This window comes from Cephus cinctus, unplaced genomic scaffold, assembly GCF_000341935.2.
Source record: "Cephus cinctus unplaced genomic scaffold, Ccin1 Ccin1_scaffold0654, whole genome shotgun sequence".
NCBI classification, from domain to species: Eukaryota; Metazoa; Arthropoda; class Insecta; order Hymenoptera; family Cephidae; genus Cephus; species Cephus cinctus.
Genome location: NW_014333286.1, coordinates 57407 through 73823, shown reverse-complemented (window position 1 = coordinate 73823; position 16417 = coordinate 57407). Strand labels below are relative to the sequence as shown.

The 16417-nt window shown below is 40.8% G+C and overlaps 2 protein-coding genes across 2 annotated transcripts in view; one reads left to right on the top strand and one right to left on the bottom strand.

The window, feature by feature from the left end:
- The window catches only part of LOC107269411 (N-alpha-acetyltransferase 15, NatA auxiliary subunit), a 38842-nt gene that overhangs the window by 7084 nt on the left and 15341 nt on the right, over positions 1–16417 (top strand). The window lies entirely within an intron of this gene.
- Positions 100–15855, bottom strand: LOC107269408. The gene is made up of 2 exons (XM_015743213.2): positions 15508–15855; positions 100–5494 (listed from the first exon to the last, which is right to left on the bottom strand). The coding sequence occupies exons 1-2, from the start codon at positions 15508–15510 to the stop codon at positions 2000–2002; spliced, it is 3498 nt and encodes a 1165-aa protein (XP_015598699.1). The 5' UTR covers positions 15511–15855; the 3' UTR covers positions 100–1999.

The window sequence follows — 16417 nt, the reverse complement described above, 5'->3', positions numbered from 1 at the left end:
TTAATTAATCTCTCTCTGTATGAATGAACTCTTTACATTGCATTGATGTGATACATTTGTATGTGCTACATCCTTACGTTCTTTTCGGTACAGCTGATACTTTTTTGCAGATGCAATTCTCATTTTAGCAAACTACTTATATTTTTTTTTTTTTGCTAAACACAACGTGAATTGAGATTTTTGATAATTCGTTGGGGCTGCGTCGAACGCAAAAATTCTATGAACGCTAAAAATTTCTATGATCCGTCATACGTTATTCGGTCTATCATTATCATTAAACCTTTCAAGTACGTACAACATCGTTACCATTCCATTACTTGTTGCTTATAACGTTATAAGACACAATATTTTAAGTAGCTAAAAGTAAATTTTACAGTGCACACGGTAAACTGCGTCCCATGGTAAAATTTACCTGTCTCCATGTAAAAGTTTGTTGCTTTACAAAAAATCTGATTGATATAACCAAAGAGTGATTTACATTTGTACACCATTGCAAAACTTAGTGTTATTTACACTTACAGTGTAATGCACTATGTATGTAGTTCGATTGGAAAGACCACGTAAAAGTAATAGGAAGAAAGTTAACGATTAGACGCAGAAATCGTTGAATGTAGCAACGAATGGGGTACAATTTATTTATTTAGCAGGAAATTAATGGCTTAATCAGTATGCAAACACTCATTTAAAAATTTTAATTACTCAGAAATTGAAATATTCCAGTTAAGCTCACGGGGAATGGTACCTCTATTTATTTCAATTCGCTTACAACAGAATTATCGTCATTCTGTTAATATTTATATCATCTCTTTTTTTTCACACAACGTGTTAGCGACCAAAATTTATTTGATTATAGACAAGAATTTTGATTAAATACAGTAAAATATACATTTTTTTATACGTCCACATTATTTCTATATAAATTTTCATTGTGTAAGCAGCGTTCTACAGTTTCATAACGATAAAGCATTCAATTTATATTTGAGAAGTAGCTAATTACAAAGCTAAAACAGTCCAATGTGTAGAAGTATACTGATCATTCTACTAATATAATGTCGCAACACGCTTGAATCGTATAATGAAAAATATAAAACTTGTTTTTAGATACAATCGTGCAAGTTTGGCTATCGTTAAAAATATCCTACAGTGAATCCCATCCATTCGTACTTTTGTTGACATATTAACACGCGAGAAATATAATTCCAGAATATTAATTATTATTGTAAAATGACAGACGTATCAAAATATGAATCGTATAATGTAGTATTGCACCTAAACCCAATAGAATGATTCATCATAGTCTTAATACACAGCTTAAATCTCGATACCGTCAATATCAATATACTTACCTCTATATAGTATCTGAAATTACCACTGTACACTCAATATGTACAATTTTTATACACGAGCCTGTTGAGAATAAGTAATACGGTCGCGGGGCTGACACGCATATACACATTTTTGATATCCTTAAATCTTTCATACAGCTTAAAACATTATTTAGTACAGGAAACGATACTAAATGACCATGCAAGTATAATCTAGCTGAAACGATAAATTTGAATAGTTGCCAGCGATTGGATTAACATTAATCGAACTAAGTGTTTGCGTGAAGGAAGTCAAGGAGAAAGGTTCGCCAAGCGGCCAAGTATTCCACGTGTTTGTAAAGAGTACGCCATTCGTACGTACATTTGAAACTTTAATCACAGATAGTACATAAGTATATAAAAGTCAATCACAACCGTGGGAACATTACGTCGCACGCGGATAACAATGCGTATTCATCTAAGAACAGGAAGTTAGGTTAGGTTACATAAATTAAGCATTATCGCAATCGTATTAATAACTAACTTAGTCGTCTATATGTACAGGGAATAAATACTGTAAGCGCGTCGTGCTGATACAGCAATTGCACTTATGACACCCACTTGCTCCCGTGGCATACCGATTTCCATATGGCATCTCGCGATTGCCATTAGATCTCTAGTCTTCTTAAAAGTTATCAGTGATTAGCGGGGCCGCGCCTTCTTCTGATAAGTCTTGGTCCGTTAGGCTTCGGGTAAAGATATCCGCCGTTCTCGTCTTGTTTCTGCGATACTGCCTGGGGCGTCAGGAAGTAGAAGTGACCGCCGCCGTTGCCCGGCAGCTGGTACGCGAAGTACGCGTTCTCTTTGTTTTCTTCTCGACCCCGTAAAGCTCGTCCAATTTGAGGAACCTGAACACCAGTAATCGGACCGATGAACTCTGCATCGGGATTTATATTAGGTCGGGGATTTCGATAATTTACGGCTATATCGTCGGCAAGAGATATCGGTAACGATCTGTAATCTGTTTCACCCGGTTCTTCTGGGTAATTGGAAGGCACGTATCGATTTTCGTGCCAATTATTCTGCTGTTGGTATTTGCGTACCGGAGCAGCAGGACGTTTGCTGTCACTGTTGGGATGTCTCGTGTCTTGAACCGTGTAACCCTGTGGTCGTTGCTCCTTGACGATCGGAGAACCCACAAAGGCAGTGGGTTCGTTTGGCGCCTCTTGAATGATATTTTGACCTTTATAAGGCCGATCAGCTGGCCGCAGTATCTGCTCAATCTTGTAACTCTGCGAGCGTTCGTTAGCTTCTGGCTTTGACACGGTTATAAACTCGCTGTCAGGATTTATGGGCGGCAGTGGATGCTTGTAATTGACGCGGGTGTCGCCTTCCAGGGAGTATGGCCTCTGCGTTTGGTCATTGTAATGCATTTTGACTTTGGCCGTGTGTTTATACATAGCAGTTTGGTGTCCCTCGTGATCGTTTGCTAGGTAAGTGTTTTCATTCTGGTACCGAGGGTTTTCGGTGGTACTGCTCAATGGCGCATAAATAGGCGTGGTACTTACTAGATTATTTACTTCCGGCAATTTTTTCCCAAAAATGTTAAAATACTCTTTCGTTACGTCATCGAGCAACCGTTCGTCCTGCTTAGTGAAGTAAGCATGACTGGGATTTGGCGTCGCTTTCACGACGGGCCGAAGCGTTGTCGTCGAATAACTAGATATCTTTCGAGGCGTCTCATAAGCGGCCCTTTGAGATTGCAATCGTTGCGGGGGAACTGGCTCACTGCCATCATAGTCGTAGTGTTCGTCTGGACTTTGAATATCTTGATATTCGTTGTAAGAAATCTGTTCGCGCCGCGATGGAGGTAGCGAGGTCTCCGACTGATGGTAAGGTTGTTCCTGCTTCTGCTTTCTGTAATCTGCTGCTTCGTAACTGTACTGATAGACGGGCTTCGGGTTTGACGTTTTAATCTCGTAATTGTACGGAGGCTTCTGCAAATTCGAATAATAGTATGGTTCGGGCTTTGGCGCGGCAGAGGGTCCTACGGAAATCGTTTGATAATAAACAGGCCCAGATTCCGCGAGTGCCCGTTGTCTCTGCGGCTGTCCCAATTCCACGTTCCCTTTATTTGGATTCAGTACCACACCCGAGTCCGAGTACTGGTACACGTGTGCATTTTTCGCCAAGGAATTTATGAGCTTGGCGTTGTAGTCCTTAGCTGTTTCCTGGGAAGGTATCGACTCGACTTTGTAGTATTGCTTGTTGTCTTGCGACGGAGGCACGGGTAGAGGTAGCGGCAATGGCAATGGCTCCACTTTGTAATATGGAGATGGCGTGGTGGTCGTGCGGTAGTATATCGACGGTGGCGCCGTGACGGTAGCTGTGGCATCTGTGCTAGGAGTGTCGGTAATACCCGCAGCGCCAGCAGTACCAGAAATCTCGTCACTCGCCTCTTCGTAAAAGTAATAGGAGGATGCCTGATTCGGAAATTGATTAGGTTGCACTGCTCTTGTGTTTGGAGTGACGTCCTTGATGCTGGCTGACGTCACGTCCAGGGGCGAGGGTGTCGTGGCGTAATAAGCCAAAAGGGGAACCGAAGTACTGCTCACCGTTGCCGACCATTGGCTTTTCTCCGAAAGGCTTGATTCTGTCACTTGATTGCCAAGAAGGGGTCGCACGCTATAGTACTCCGCGTTTACAATGTTCGCCGGCTTTTTCGGGGGTAGGGTCGTTCCTTCGTCATACGACGCAGTCTTATAATAGGCTTTTGGCGTGCTTGTCAGGACGCTTGTGGCATTCTTGTGTTTCGTTCTGTAGCTTAGTTTGGTACTGATAGGTGTGGACGTGCCTGCACGATCCCTGTAGGGCTTGGTGCTTATCTTTCGTGGGGGCAGATACGAGGGATGTCTTTTCGGATAATGAGGCGTCGTGTTCGGCCGGCTCTCTTCCGCTTCCGACGTCCGAACGCTTGACGTCGTCGTTGGCAACGTAGTCGGACTTGCAGTCGACGTCGTCGTCGTTTCCTCAAACGGGGAAAAGAAGTCTGGCGGCGGTGGTAAAATAATTCCTGGCACTAGAGGACCTGGCGGTACCGCACTGGTGTTATCTTGAGGATAATAGAATGTATACCGCGGTGGGTAGTATATGGATTGATCATCATCGTCGTAGTAATCCGTTTGATTATTGGGCGGTGGGAGGAAGACCGTGCCAGGTGGCAATCCATGATAAAGGGGGCCTAATGCTCCATCCGTTAGATTTTGCGTGTACGGGAACACGTCCCCGTCGGTAAAGTTGGCCCAACTCGCTAGATACGGCGGGAACGTACCGTTGACCGAAAACGGGAAGAACGGGCCCTCCCCTGGTAGGAAACCCTCCGAGTAGTAGGGGTTAGCGTCGTACTTATTGGCGTCGTCGGGTGCATCGGTGCTATTTGTTTGGATGATCTTGATGGGTCCACCCTCGGTGAGTTGTACGGGAAAGGGCGGCGGTATCTTGGGTCGCGATGGAATTTGGACTTGTCGCTTGGGCGCCTCGTAATTATCGATTGGCGGCCATTTTTGCCTGGAGTTGCCTTGATGACTCGTTCCGTGACCAGGAAAATTTCCACCTCGCAACACCAGTACATGATTTTCCGCCAGCCATATCTCCTCTTCGTCAAGACCACCTAGGTTCTGTGCTGTATCCTTCGGTACCTCGGGATTGCTCGAGTAGCTTATTATACCCGGTCTCTTTGGCTTCTTTGGGTATATCTCATTTTGAATTAGTCCGTATTTTCCTTCCTTCACTTGTTGAGCAAGCGTCTTTTTTTCATCGTCGTCCTCTGCTCGGCTGTTGTTCTTCTTCTCTTTGCCGTTACCTGCCGATGAGAGAAGGAGACCGTCGTCCCAAGCTGCTCCATCGTAAGTCCCTTGTTCACCATGTTGTCTAGAGAGGGACTTCAGATGACCACCGATCAGCCTGTGCATTGTCTTTCTATCCGATCCTGTTCCCGGATCTTTCCTCGTTGCCGATGTTAATCTCCTGCCCCAATGCGAACGTTCTGTCCCATCCGACTCGTGACTAGATTCTTTCGTGTTTCTCGTTGAGTCTCTTATGTCTTTATTCGTCACTGACTCTACGATGCATATGCAAGTCGCAAGCATTGCGAGGCTCACTAGAGTCTTTCCAACAACGTGCAAGGCCATCTGAAAATATATTAAACATAAGTGCCAACGTCTGGTGGCGAACTAGTCGTTATCTAATTGCATACGGGAGAGACATTAATGATACTTGTGTCTTTGGTAGTAATGGTAGCTTAACGATAATAATAACGAATCCAGTAACCCCTTACCGCACCAGTGTCAGTGCGACGTATGTAAAAAGCAAAGCTATCCATGATAACTGTGAATGCTTAGAAACTTTCGGAATCTCGTCCTATGTAACTTTGTTGCGCAATGAGGCGAATTGATTTTCACTTCGTGAAAAAGGACGAGTTTGGTGTATATAAACGGCAGTGCTCCCATTCTAGAGTCACTTTACTTTCCCTGCCGTACGGCAGCTCGAGCGACAGCTCCTGAATATTGCGCGTTTAAGCGATCAAGGTTCGAATAATAATTGTCCGAAATTTCTTTCAAAGTAGCATCGCTGTCTCGTGTCGCGAGGGAAAGAAAGGTGCGTTACGAGTAGAACAAATGTTTGTGGGCATATTCGATGTCTAATTATGCCGATCGAATCACAATACGGAATGTGCCAGGAGAGGGTGCCACGCCTTTCCCTGGGAGCAGGCGGTGAACGGTCGTTGGTCGACAAACAGTCACGGGTCACTGGAGTACAGACTAACTTGTAATGAGTTGCAGCCAAGAAACGAATCTACAACGAATGCAGGTTTCTGCACTCGTAATGTATTCGCATGGTGTACGATACTTTCAAAGAATCACCTTTCGCGAAAATGGAATGAATTTAGTTGGCTCTTCTGAATTTACTACGACATCCTGACTTTACTTGTTTTCCTTTTACGACCTAGTTTTCTGTGGCCTGCCGTCAGATGTTTGCCTGATTTTTCTAACTTTACGCGACAAACTTATTTCAGTGGGTTGAAGTACGGTCGTACCCTTATTGAAAAATGATGCAATTTTCAGAATAAAATTTATGGAATTTTGATACTTGGGGTGTCAAGATACAATTTTTAGAGAGCTTATCTGTGCCAAAAATGTCGCCTGATCATCGACAGAAGAACGATAATTAGTTTTCTAGAAATAAAATAGCAATGGTTATTTGACATTTTATGTCAATGCACCTCGTCATAAAAATCTACAAGATTCAAAATTAGATCGTAACTCGCATCTTCTCGTACCAGAAGCGCATAATTTCAAGCCAATTAATAGTTGATACGTCACTCTCGTAATAATTTATTGTAAAATATAAATAGAATTGAAAAATTTCGTACGTTTCAATCTGTCTCTCGCCGTGGAAAACAGAAGCCGTACCGAATAAATACAATATTTACATAAAATGAAAAGTACATAAGTATTCCTCCAATTAGGAAGTTGGTCAACGACGTCGCCATTGGCATGGATATTGTGAGACATACGGGTTCTCAGTAACTACTTATATTCAAAATGCTTTAATACGCATATAGATAAAAATTTCCATACCACCGCTGACAGTATAGAATTTCTCTTTTTAACAAGTTACCCTTCCGAAAAATATAAATTTGTCTAAATATCTAGAAACGGCGTCTCAGTTAAATATGGTTTTGATCAGCTGATATTTAAACTCTTTACAAAACGTTGCTTATGAGCAACGATAAGACATAGACACTGTAAAAAGAATTTCCATTATTTCATTAAGTTGTCAATTTTATTCCTCGTACGAGAAGAAAATTGGATTTCATTATTTTCATATCTCAATAATACGGCAACGTGCGCCAAGTATTCACGGCGTAATCTTTCGGGCTTGTTGAACATATGTCGACTTTAGTCATAGAATTTGTTAAGGCTATTAGTGCTGGTCGAAACTATTCTCTATCTTCCGGTTATTCGCTGTTTTCGCATCATTACTATTGTGCACACGTCTGCGCATTGCATGCAACGTTAGTAGCTGCTGCCTATAACGGTACAGTTTGTCGTCGATTTGCATGTCCGCATGAAACCCGCTATGCAATAACGTATAACGGCCGTGAGAAACTTGCGTTGATTAATCGACCTTGTCCTTCTAACTGTTAGTAGGTGTGTTCCTGGAAGCGAAATTTTTTTTTTTTTTTTTTTTTTTTTTTTCTGAGAAAATTTTGATCACACATGTTTGCCATTTGCCTGCAAGTGCAAATAGTATAAAACGAGGCGAATGATTTCGGCCACATTTATTTCATTTCCGTGTATAAAATAAGCAAAGTGTCTTTGAATATTTGTAAAAGCACTAACGAAGTGATGAATAAAAATGGAAAGTTTTAAAAGTACCAAGGGAAGTCGATTATCTTGCCGTAGGAGGGTAAAGCAAAGAACGCCGAGCTGTTCCCAATGAGGCCGACGTGTTTCTCGCCGCGTAAATCTAACCGCGAGCTGAATGAGTCGAATGAATTTGGTCGAGAGCAGCACACACGCGACTTCACATCTCACTTCCTTTAACTTAGTTTTCTCTCGACTCTCCCGTACTAAGGCCGGACATGACTGCCTACATTTGCAATAAGAACGAATGAATGTCGTACGAGCTACAAAGTAGATCGGTTACAAAATCTTCGACGGCCGCCTTCTACGTCTCTGTGCTCGGCTTGTCTCGGCTTAGGCGGACTTGACTCAACACAATTCGCCTTTCTCGCAACGAAAGCCGAACCGCGCGGCGTTTTAAAACTTGTTGCAACACAGGCGAAGCCTGTGCCGTAACAGGTGGCGTTATGCCGGCGCACTTCGATATTTAGCGTGTATTCAGTGCAAATCAACTGTCGTCATTATACACGGTCAATTCGTTGTTCTCTGTCCAAGTGAAATGTTTTTCAACCTCTCGCTTGTTGCTTCTAGAGGTTCTGTTATGAAGCATACGAATTCCATTCTGTGCTGTTAAGCAAAACGTGTACGTATATCTATATTTTTAGTCTAGCCATAGTAAGTTGGTGACTTTTTTAAAATAGCATACGCACTACAGTCAATTTAACGAACTGATAAAATTCTACTTGCTTCATTCTTGTAAACAAATTAATAGAACTATTTTGTGGGATTTGATTTTGTTGTTTAGTATATGTCTTGTAAGACAACGTAACCATTACAATAGGATCCAGTCAGCCTCGTTGACTTGATTTCGCAATTCTATCAGCCACCTTGACCACTGATCTTGTTGACCTATGATCGGAGCCTGATTTGTGCAAATCATAACGGGTTTCAATCTGTATTGGCCCACTCACGGTAATCGCTCGGTGTTAAACGGCACGTAACGAAGTCTTCCGCTTACAGTGAAAGGTCAATGGAGCAACAAATCGATAAATCAGCTGATACAGGATTCATTCTGAATGAAACTTAGGGTAATTTTTCTGTGCGATTACTTAACTCTCTTGATATCAGCAGCTAATATTAGTAACCCTTATAAACCTTCGTTTGCGTTCCTCGTATAGATCGTGATCTACAACAATCGTTACAGTCTTGTTAAAGTTACTCCGTCATTAGAATACTCACTTTCCGTCTGCGTTTAGATGTTTGATATATTCAAAGGAATAACAATTAATTTGGATGTAATCTATAAAAACTGTGAACTCTGCCAATTCATAATTGAATTTTTTTTTTAATCCAAAATTTAGTTTTGATATATATAAATATTGTATTTTTTGCTCTTACTCAATACACTTTCATAAATTGGGCTGGTGGCTCAGTGATTAGGATCAGTGGGTAGTATCAGATTTCTCATTTCGAGCATCTTGGTCATCGAAGGTTCGACTTCTGTTCCCTTTTTTTATCCATCGCTACAAAACTGTGCTTGGTACAGTAGGATTTTAATGAGGGGATAAAAGATCAATTTAAAGTTGTTGACAAAATTCATAAAAATAAGGTACCTTTACTTTACGTACAATTGGATAATTGTGTCTCTAGGACCTAGTCATTTCGATTGCTACACGAGTGATTGGACCCTGGGCAGTTTACCTCTGTATCCGTAGAGCAGAAGTCTGGGCGAAATAGAGTGTAACTGGATTCGATACTAAATTTCTACAGGGGTTATGGTAATTTGGAATCGTATTGACTTTCGTCGTTACTTGTTTCGCAAATGGATCATAAATCTCGGCATCTAACTGTCAAGCATTTTGAGTCAGACTCTGTCGTATAATATAATTCAGTTTTGCATTAGCGAGTAACGCAGATCTCTAACTAAATATGGATACATCGAATGATAATTGATTTTAGTAGGTCAATTATATAAAATTAGTTATGTGGACAGCATGTCCCAGAGCTTCTAATTTTCATTATATATCAGAGTTTTCAAAGGTATCTACTAGTTAAATTGCTGTTCGATTTTGATCTTCTTACCGAAAGTGAAAGAGAAAGTTTTGAACTGAATTTTGTCATCCCGTTCTTTTGGAGGTTAGAGATGTTAATTTCTGTTAAAAAAAAAAAAGGCCCGCAACTCTAAAGGGCTGTGAGGAATGCATAATTCTTCATTGTAATTTATGGTTGGCGTTCGTTTCGGAAGGTGAAAATGAAACGGAATAATTTTTCATATTCCCAAGCACCGATGAGGTATCTGTTCAGAGGGGAATATATGCTCACGTGGTATCGTTTATCGTCGAAGTACCATTACTTTCGTACACTAAAAAAAAAGAACAAGATGACGCTGAATGATAAGAGTTCTCGACGGCCGTAGCATGTGTGCTCGTGTGCTCAGGTCGGAGTATGCGCCCGCGGGCGAACATTTTAAAGCAAGTTCTCTTCGTGAAACTACTCTATGTTTTTCTTGCTTCAAAATTCACTGTTGCGCTACGTTTTTCGTCGAGAGACAATAGATCCGCTATGTGGGGTACATGCTAAATGTAATACGATGAAGAGTTTTTACAAATCGTATCGCCTAACGAATATTAAAGGCAACGTTACAATTCATTGATGCATCAAACATCTTAAACACGCGTAAGGGATTGAACGCCATTTAGGAACCAGAATTGAAAGGAAAATTAACGTTTTCAAAAGGAGATTTTTTTAAAAATCCGTGAAACTTTTATGAGTATCACTGCTATAGGATTTTAGAATTATGGAAGCGGTAATAGAGGCAAAATAAATAATTTTTACACAATTAAACTCATTACTTGTTTAGAGCATTACTTTCACCGAGATACTCGAGTCATGGGTATGGAGGGGAAAACAATTTCTAATTACAACAGTAATTTTATTTGAATAAAGATTCATATTCCGCTGGCATTGAAACATTGCCAAATCAGTCTCACAGGCTGTAATTCCGAGATATTTTTAAGGACAGACCTTGTACAGATCTATGATTGATTAATAGTGTTAACTTCGTAGGATGATATTGGAACAAACGTTCTCTCCACTTTCTTCCATCAAGTTTCTATTGTTTTTTAACACATTATGTACTGTGAAGACTTTCCCGGACCCCGCGTTATAATTCATTTCTAGCTTGGGCCGCCAGGCAGCGCTGAGAGCTAGTAATTATTATTTACGAAAAATTAGGAATTCCGATCAGGAATCAAACCCGATACTGACGCTAAGTCACAGGCACTTACGACTGTAGCGCCGAACCCACTGGCCGTCCTGAGAGGTCCCGTTTATTTATGTTTCGGTAATTCCTAAACGGAGCCCCCTCCAGCTTGTAAAACAGCGTTACAGTACTTGCCTACTTTAATAGAGAACTAGAAGAAAGAAGGTGTGCGACAGGCAGGAAATGTCATACACTTTTAACTGGATCAAAGACACGAATAATAAGTAATAATATGCAAGTGAGAAATGATATTTGCGCAAGTACTCACACAAAAGGGCAATGGCAATGACGTAGGTATACTCTTGTAGATCATCCAATGGGAGTATATAATATGTAATGTATGCTTATCGTACAGTGATACCTATTTTTAACAGCAGTGACTTTACCTTTGCGCATTAAAACTTTTCCAATTTAATGTATATTCCTGTGTATTGGTGTACTGGAATTTTCAGTGTTCAGGCGATTACGATTAACTTTACTCTACGGCCTTTGCAATTACTTTAAGGTATCTGTAAACATGCAAGAACAGTCGTTGGAGCTAAGTACCTTGGCATTGACCGGTTTGCTTTGTCGAGGTTACCTATGCTTGCATAATCTACTCGTCTCGTTCATCCCAAGCCTCCTGCTACTTCTCGCTGCACTAACTCGCTCACTAACTCACTGACCTCTTTAGCTGTCGCCTTCTAGGTCGTATCGTTTCACTTGGATGGTCTTTTTTTTTTTTTGCATTGTGTGCTTCAATTATTCGCTTCCGAATATACCAATTTACACGATTCTCATTTATGTTTATTATCATTACTATTCTATTCGTATAGAATTTCATGTCAGTAATAAATTATCAATAACGCGCTTTAGTAACTTATACGTCAACGCTCTATCTATATTGACAATAGCCGTGCATCAGCAGCAAGAGAGATAATCAGAGATAATCAGAGATAATTCTTGGTCCTCGACGCTTTTTCTTTATGAGAATGCAAGAGACGTGGATACCTTAGTGATGCGGATATTCGAGTTTGTGTTTTGTGGTTACTCTCGAACCTGGCTTTGTGCTAATTTAACCTTGGATCGACGAAACGGCATCGAAGCTGGCAAAGGTATTGGGAAATAAATAGATCCGTGGCCACCAGAACCCATGCCGCCATATCTATGGACCTTCAAGGTACAATAATTCGTACCTCTTTGCTAATTCCCACGGTGTGTCAATGAACTGCTCTCCTTCGAAACTATTCACCCGTCACACTGTATATGCTTCGAACCGTTTTTCGGAACGCCGTATCCTTAAAATCGGCCACAATGACCTTCTACATTTGTAAATTACTTCAGTCTCAAATTGAGCAACCCAATCCAAAATATCAGTGCTCAGTAATTCGTATGATGACGCGGAAAAGTGCCTCACTCTCTCAAGGCTTTAAAAAAGTTTCATAATCACAAAGACAAATTTTCAATCGCTCCTTCCATTTCCTTAATAATTAAGCAATGCGGAGAAATTTATATTCTCCATGCGTCTCGCTTTCCTCAGCTCGTAACTTTTTCGAATAACGCGTTTTCCCTCGCGAAAAAATCCTCTGTGCGTCACGTGTTTACGAAATTTCAATCGACGGGCTTGCCGCTCAAGCTGATTCATTAATCGAGCATGTCGATGGAATCGTCGGAATCAGTCTAGAACTTGTACCGCAGTTACGTCTATCTTTATTCCTCTGGACGTCATGCATCGCTATGTCTTCTTATGCATTCTCACGCTCGCGTTGATCTTCCTCGTTAGAATTTCATTGCAATTGTAAGTAGTTAAGAATGATCGTTCGTTCCGAAGAGGGAGGGGTGTTGTCAAGGTCACTCAAAGGTATTATCGCTTTGGACGTCGGGTTAGGCTATTTCCTTCTATCTAGGATTTCCCGAATCTAATTGAAAATGACAATTTCTTTGACAGGACAAGCAGCAGCTTGCGGTATATATGATTTCACTTTAAGGATTATGTGAATGTGAATTAAGGAAAAATTGACCGAAGCCCAGGATGCAAGAAGAGTTTCGGAGTTCACGTAATTTTAATAAAAAATACTTGTATTTCTTGTTCGTCGTATAAAAAGCTTTATGTAAATGTCATTATTTCGTCGCGTTTGTGATGCACGAACAATTGTTACTTTCGAGAGATCGTTCGAGAGGGGCGACAGTTAAGGAAGACGTTCACGTGCAAAATCCATAAGCGATTTCGTTTCTTTTTCTTACTTTTTATTTTGGCTCTGAGCACGTATTTGAAATCAGTGACGGATGTTTACAATTTACATTAAAGAGATACCTTCGAGCACGTTTATTTAAATTACGACTATATCACGTCGTGACTTTAACTTAACATTACGACTAATCGTATTCTTGTCATACTACTACGATGCTATTTTTATTATAACATCAATTGTCATATTTATTAATTCGCATGTACACTTGGTGAGGTATGATTTTGTAGCTGTATTCCAATGAATTATTCCTTGTTCGTTAATAACTTGATATTATAACGGTGCATGTTAACTTTCTTCTCGGAAAATTTAGTTATTATTTATACACCGAGAGACAAAATTATTTGAATTTTTTTTTATATTTACTAGGGTCTTGCTTAACCCAATTAACTTTTGTTTCTTTGAGGAATCCCACGTTTGGCCTAATCGCACTACCGTACTTTTGTTAGCATTTAATGCCTGCTGCTTGTAACCAGTGATATTAGTTTTGAGCGAGCGATACAAAGAATTTATCATACGAAGAAAATATTTTGCTAATTAAACTTTTTTACGCGTTTTTTAATTGTATCTCATTACGATGATCATATCGAAAGATTTGGCAAGGACTGTCTGGGATCGGGATATAATTTGTATATCGGATGTTATAAAAACGTGATCAGTGATCGTACTAGTATGTTTGCGATGTAATTGCGACTACGAAATTAATCCAGCAAGGGACTTCGATGTTGAAGCGGCTATTTGTTTATTCAGGATGAAACTGAAGTTGGTTCGTTCGAATGTTTATCGATTTAAATCAGCAATACGTCTCAATTACATGAAATTCTTCATTTGGAGAAACGTTCTTTTCGCGATATATGACATCAGATTTACTTTAATGGAATTTGCTTATCTTAGACATTTCTTTCCCTCGACGTATAAACATAATGTAATCGTACGACGCACGCGGAAGTGTCATGTGCATTCGCCATAGTAGCTGATTGAAAACGAGTCAGATTTAAATTCTTTTAAAGCTTCAAGTGCTGCGACGTAAAGGAAGCAATAAGATTTGTCGGCGCGCAGCATTTCCGGTTTAAATATGACGTTTCTGTAAAATTCCAAATAACTCATATTTTTCGATACTCCCGAAACCCTATTGAGCACTGAAGATGCACTACTGAACCGTTAAACTGATCAGGCAGAATTTATTAGGAATAAAAAAAAAAAGTGTCAGACGAAGTCGAAGCAGAAGAACCAGTGGTTAAGGCGTTTACATATCTCAAAGTTATAGTAGGTTGACCCGGTGCGCAGTTCCAAATATTAGCTAATTCGTCACAATGAACAAAATGATTGTTTTAATCTTCGATGCGATTACTATTAGTAAATTTGCCCATGAGCGTTTACGCTAAATAAGCTATCTTGCGGCTCTAGACTTACTGAAGTCAGCTGATTCTCCGATTAATCGTCGAGTGCATTGACTGTCGGGTTAAACTCGCATAACAACGCGAAAGCTTGTAGTTACCGGTTAGCCTCGTAGTCATGTACTACGTTTGAATCAGATTTAAGAAGGACGATAAGAAGATTGAATTCTTGCTTTGACTTTAAGAATACAAAGTAATACGACAGCTCTGTCGTTTTCACTTCAGCGATTCTCTTTTTTATTAAACATTATTCCGATATTCGTGACTGAAAAACAAAAAGCTCTCAGATACTTTCTGTATACCATGAAACGTCGTAGGGAAACAGCATCGACGAGTTGAGGCCTTAGATCTTTTTCAAAGACTTCAAATTGTCAGGTGAAAGTCACTCGCGCAAATTGTCCGCAAGGTACTTGATATCCATGCTATTCGACATGCGAGGTAATAAAATGAGATTGAGCTGCAAACGATTGACCGGAAATCCGGGTTTTTCCTCGGCTGCCGGGCATCGGAGAAACGAGATCAACGGAAAGACCAACGATGCCCGGAAACCGTGACACTGTTAGCTTATCTAGACTATTTTCCATTGGCGAGAATAGATTTTAAATCGAGCAAGGTCATTCACATGAGCATTGAGTGCACGCGTTGCGTACCGTCCAACTTCCGAGATTACAGTAAAATCTGTGAAACTTAAATGTATTATCTCAATCGATGAATAACCAATAGGAGAGAGACTTCGCTAGCCGTACGGTTGTAAAATATGACAATTTAAGACAGACCGAATTTTCACATACGATTCGATCGAAATACCAATGCACAACTTTTCCTTGCACAAAATTGACCAAAAGTGCGCGATAGGAAAATCCGCGGCATTGCGCGGTGTTATTCGTAAATTTAATGATCGATCATTACCATGGGAGAATTTCCCTGGAAAAAAATCCTCGAAACGGATCTATTAATTTTAGGACGTAGTCCTCTTGAGCACTTCCATGACACAACTCCTTCTGCACGTTGCACCCACTGCACTCTGAAGCTGATTCTGCGCTACTGTCCGTTTCCTTGGAGCGTCGATTGTTTGAGAGTGACTCGCTATACGGACCTTAGTTTACTTGGCGAGACGCCGTGTATATCGCGGGTCTCTCCTTTGACTGGTGCGGAACCCTCGTGTCCCGCGAGTCCTACCCACTTCGTTCCCGCGTTGGCCCCTTCGCCTGCCTCGCCCACCTTCGGTTACATTATCCACATTATCCAGCGTGCCCACCCATCGGTAACAGCCTTAGCTGACATGACTGGGGGAAATATATTTATCTCCTTTCTCATTTTCATCTTGTTCTCTTTCTGTATCTCCTTCCTCTCTTCCGCCTCCTCCTCTTCGCGTTCTCCGCTTTTCGCCCCTCCCGCCCTCGCTCGCCTCTTTTGCGCGTCCAATATTTCGCACGTAAATACGCACCAGGAAACTCGGCTGCTTACTTGCTTTACTATATGCCAATGTACAGTGTACACACGTATACTTGCATGCAGCTGCAATTACGTATATTTATAGGTACATAAGTGATTTCCATAGTGGTGGGAACATAATAACGTGACATTGACCTTAGACGTGCGGGGATATTTTGATAAAGTCATTGCTTGAGAAAACGTAACACCTCGATGCAGTCTTCATTTTGACCGTCGTGAAATATCATGTTAATTTCCGTGCCTCCCGATCGTAACTGAACAATGGGATATTTTAGTTGTACGATACGTGGGAGGAATTGAGTGTCTGCCTAAAGGTCGAAAAGGACTTCAGAATGTATTTGCAGCAGCGTAGTACTAACGCAAC